Here is a 5127-nt window from a genome sequence, read left to right as displayed (position 1 = left end):
GTGCCAGAGATTGAGATTGAAGTTGCAAAAGTCCCCTTACACTCAAGTTGGAGGATTTCAAGGACAAGTAAGCAGCCTCAAGCATCAAGTGAATGCAATCCTCATCCCTCAGGAAGGAACGCAAATTTCTTTGCAATGTCAGGTTTCACAAAAGATTTTCACCAATTTGCCTACATCTCAGATAAACCCTCGGGATGTAAGGGTTCCCACGGGATTCGTGCTTGCTGACTCAGAGTGGCATGTGTCTAGGCCAATTGACCTACTCATCGGAGCAGCACACGAAGACGAAATTATGCTGGACGAAGTTTACAAGATGGGCCCAGGAATTCCATCACTCAGAAATACCGTCTTCGGTTGGGTAGTTTGCGGAAAATGGCAGCCTAATGGCGCACAATCAGCAGACACTCCCCCCGTTTGCCACACAATATCCCTGAAAACCATCGATGAGACCCTCAGGAAATTCTGGGAACTCGAAGAACTCTCAGAAGAATGTCCACAAACGGTCGAGTATAGGGAAGTGGAAGAATTATATTCAAGTACGACAAAAAGATCGGAAAACGGTCAGTACAATGTTCGTCTACCTTTGAAGGGAAACTTCGGTGAACTCGGATCTAACCGAAAGCGAGCTTCAAGGCAACTGAACTTCCTAGAGAGAAGGCTCTCACAGAATCCTCAACTATACAAGGAGTACTCTAATATCTTTGAAGAGTATCTGAGTTTGGGAATCATAGAGAGAGTGCCTCTGATCGAGCTTCAAGCTAAGTCATATTACATGACACATCACTGTGTTGTTCGAGAAAACGCGTCATCTACCAAGGTCAGGATCGTTTTCAACTGCGGATCTGTTTCTGAGACCGGCATAAGTCTCAACGATGTTATCAAAGTGGGGCCTGTCGTTCAACCGGAGTTGATAGAGATCTTGTGGAGATTTAGACGATTCCCGATTGCACTATCCTGTGACATTGTCAAAATGTATTTGCAGGTACAACTCAATGAGGATCACAGAGATTTGCAACGTTTTCTTTGGCGAACATCACCAAGTGAACCAATCATGGACTACAAGTTCAAGACTTTGTGTTTTGGCAATGCTGCGTCACCCTATCTTGCCACAAAGACGTTGATCAAACTTGCAGTAGATGAAGGAGAAAATTACCCACGAGCAGCAGAAGTTCTTCGGAACAATTTTTACGTGGATGACTGTCTATTGTCAGTGGAGACCACAAAGGAAGCGATCGAGTTGCAGAAAGATCTCATTAGTCTTCTCGGCAAAGCTCAAATGAAGCTATCCAAGTGGCAATCCAACTCTCCGACAGTACTTCAAACATTGCAAGAAGGCAACACAGAGGAAAGGAAGTCTCAATCTCTGATGGCTGTGTGAAAGCGCTAGGATTGATGTGGAATCCGTCAAACGACACCTTTTCATTTCAAGTCGATACAATGGTCGAGAATTTAGTTCCAACCAAGAGAAATATCCTGAGAGTGGTGGCAAGGATTTATGATCCGCTAGGACTACTAGCCCCCATCACAATCAACGCGAAATTAATCTTGCAGAATCTTTGGAAGAATGAGATTGACTGGGATACCGAGGTTGAGGGAGATATTTTGCGAGAGTGGAAAAAATTTATTGCCTCACTACAACACATTCCGTCTATGAGAATATCTCGATGGACATCGAAAAACGAAAATGTTTGTGAAGAGCAGCTCCACATGTTCTCGGATGCCTCCAACCTAGCCTACGGAGCCGCAGTGTACCATGTCACCAAGGATGTCTCAGGACGAATTTCAAGTCAGATGTTGACGGCGAAGTCGAAAGTTGCGCCAATCAAAACTAAGACAATCCCGAAGCTAGAACTTTGTGCAGCAACACTTGGGGCCAAACTGTTAGCAAAGGTCGCAAAAAGTCTGAAAATCAGCAAGGTTTATTGTTGGGTAGACGCCAAGGTAGTTCTTGCGCAAATTGCATCCGCTTCAAACAAACAAGACGTTTTTACCAAAAATAGAGTGACAACGATCAGAGAGTTGACAGCTGTTGAATGTTGGAGACACGTTCCCACAAAAGAAAACCCGGCAGACCTCATTTCAAGAGGAACCACAGCCATGGAGTTGAATAACTCATCATTGTATTGGGAAGGCCCTCATTGGTTAAAGGAGAGTGATTTAGCTTGGGAAAGCAAGGAAAGTGTTCCACCAGCAGTCGAGGAGTCACAAGACATTTCAGTCGCTACACTCACTGTCAACAAGTCAGAAGGAAATTACATTTTCACTACCCTCGTGTCAAAAATAAGCAACTTATCCAGAATGAAGAGAGTTCTTTTGGTAATTTGCAAAGTTGGCCAACTCTTGAGATTCAGAGCATTGAGGACTAAAGGTCATGCAGGAGCTCATCCGAATCAACCCACAAGTCATAGTGCAGCAGACTTAGTCTGGGCAGAGAATCAGTTGATAAAATGGGACCAAGAATCTCATTTTCCGGAGCTCATTCAGGATCTCATGAACAACAAAGCAGTGACCATCAACAGCGCAGCAATGAAAAAGTTGCACCCGTTTCTGGATGAGGAGAGAATTTTAAGGGTCGGTGGCAGATTGGGACATCTGGATGATGACTACAACACCAAATATCCAAAAATTCTCCCACGCAGTGATTTGACAAAGCTTATCATCCGAGAGATGCACTTATCACTATTGCACCCCGGGCCACAGCTATTGCTAGCTCATTGTCGAAGAAGGTACTGGCCAATAGGTGGACGTCATATCACAAGAAACGTTGTCCACATGTGCAAGGCGTGCTTCGTGCACAAAACTTCTCGAGAAAACCAGATAATGGCAGACTTGCCTAAACACCGAATTTCGTTGGTAAGGGCATTTTCCAGCGTGGCCATTGATTGCTGCGGGCCATTCTTTATTAGAACAGGCGCCGAGTCCCGTGGACGCACTCAAAGGATCGACATAGTTGTCTTTGTATGCACCTCAACCAAGGCAGTCCACCTGGAAATTGTAAGTAGTTTGTCATCAGAAGCATTCATGAGCAGCTTCAGACGATTCACTTCACGTAGAGGAGTTTGCAAAGAAGTGTTCTCAGATAACGGAAGGAATTTCCTAGGAGCATCACGTGAACTTCAACGTCTGTTAGCAGAAGAAGCTCAAACCATTCAAGACCAAACAATCAACCAGAACATTACCTGGCACTTTCAACCGGCTCGTTCTCCGCACTTCAACGGATTAGTCGAAGCAGCAGTGAAGTCAGCAAAGACTCATCTCAAGAAAGTTATTGGCGAGCAACGACTAAATTATGAGGAATTTTATACAATTCTCACACAGGTCGAAGCCGTGTTGAATAGTAGGCCGATCACCATTCTGTCGGACGATCCCAGAGATCCACAACCATTGACTCCGGGTCATTTTTTGCTTTTGGCACCACCGACTCAGCTGCCTGATGAAAATCTTGCATCCGTGAGGATGAACCACTTGACAAGATGGCAATTGTGTCAGCGGATTGTACAAGATTTTGTGAGAAAGTGGAGGCTATCCTACTTGCACACACTTCAAGAGCGCTCAAAATGGCACACGGAGAAAGAGAACCTGAAGGTGGATGACATAGTGATCTTGCACGATGCTTCCATAGGAAACACCAAATGGACGACAGGAAGAATTGTTGGAGTTCATACTGGAGCGGACGGGAAGGTGAGAGTTATTGATATAAAAACCCCGACAGGCACCTATACCAGGTCAGTGACTAAAGTTGCCAAATTTCCAACATGTGAGAGTCACAATCTCCCCCGGGAGCATGTATAGAATTTCCATTGATTGGAGATCTCTTAAAAATAAGAGACAAAAGACGGTTGGATTTTGAATATGCATGGAGGGAGAGAGAAGGAGGAAAAAGTGGTGAATAGGATCAGCTGGAAAGAAAGTAGGGGAATGAGCGGGAACGAGTCAGAGAATTACGTAAGAGACTTGATTTTTGCAGAGAGACGTGAGGAGAGAAAAAGATAAAGTTCATTTTGTGAATTTATTATAAAATTATTAGTTCAAACTAGAATGACGTAGAGTTAAATTGTGTTCAGTGGAATAAGAGGAGAATACTTGTAAATAAAGTTATCGGTGAAATAAATATTGGTGAAGGTGAAAAGTGTGTTTTCCTGCCGCAGTGGACTTTGTTGAAGGGCATTTGGCGGTCATCGAGGAAACGTCTTCTGGAAAATCCAGCCGCCTACGTTCCGGATCACTGTTGAAGATATTTACTAAAGGAATATATATTTCCAGGTAAACTGGGCAGGAAGAAGAGGGTATTAGATATCACAGAATCCTATCACAGAGAAATTATTGTTTACCACAGGTACGTGAATATCACAAACGGTAGAAGGAAGCCCAAGAAACACACAGTCCCTGACAGATTTATAACACCACAATACATTTATAGGTAATTCTCCACAAATAATAATAATAATTTCTCGTTTTTCTCACTAGAGGCGTTTCGCGCCGTAACATCCTGACCAGGCAAAAATGAACATTTTTGAAAATTGCCTTCGATTGGCAGGAGACATAACTTCGCCACTGCTCTCTTGTAGACCCCTGTAGAAGTTTGTACAGTTGCTACGCGAACCTTTCCATCCATTCCCGGATGGACCTCCAGTACTCTTCCAAGCATCCATTTCGTGGGTGGTAAATTGTCTTCTTTTATGAATATCATGTTCCTATGGTGACCGATGGATGCTCCATTGTCCACTTGTTTCTTTGTTGCATGGTATGGAGAAACTCTGTCCTCCATCTGTTCCAGAAACTCTGCACACGTTGTTGCACCAGAGCCCTGTTCTTGAGAGAATTTTCTGGAATACCCGTCAGTGACTGGTCTGGAGCTACTGTCAGCGGGCGCCCAATCAAAAAATGAGCTGGTGTGAGAGCTTCAAGATCAGTCGGGACCGTTGACAATGCCACAGTGGGGCCACTCCATACAAAAAGTGGCCAAAACCCCAGCTCTGTGGTGAAAAGGTCATATATAGCTAATTTGGGGTCCCTGATTCCAATTCTGATACCAAAAATTGAAAAATCATAGGGGAAAGGCGGGTAAACTTACATAGAACCAGTAAATACCAACAAAATATATTTTGTAAGGCATACGGTTAGAGA

The 5127-nt window shown here is 44.0% G+C and overlaps 1 protein-coding gene across 1 annotated transcript; it reads left to right on the top strand.

The window, feature by feature from the left end:
• The first annotated feature begins 1437 nt into the window (after nt 1-1437).
• On the top strand, nt 1438-3792 carry LOC129808513 (uncharacterized). The gene has a single exon (XM_055858289.1). The coding sequence runs from the start codon at nt 1438-1440 to the stop codon at nt 3790-3792; it is 2355 nt and encodes a 784-aa protein (XP_055714264.1).
• Nucleotides 3793-5127: the final 1335 nt, after the last annotated feature.

Source organism: Phlebotomus papatasi, chromosome 4, assembly GCF_024763615.1.
Source record: "Phlebotomus papatasi isolate M1 chromosome 4, Ppap_2.1, whole genome shotgun sequence".
NCBI lineage: Eukaryota > Metazoa > Arthropoda > Insecta > Diptera > Psychodidae > Phlebotomus > Phlebotomus papatasi.
Note: the sequence above shows the minus strand (reverse complement) of the source record. Positions and strands in the feature narration are given on the sequence as shown.

What these genes read in the sequence shown, in the direction of transcription:
- LOC129808513 (XM_055858289.1), top strand. Translation starts at nt 1,438, where the DNA reads ATGGTCGAGAATTTAGTTCCAACCAAGAGAAATATCCTGAGAGTGGTG.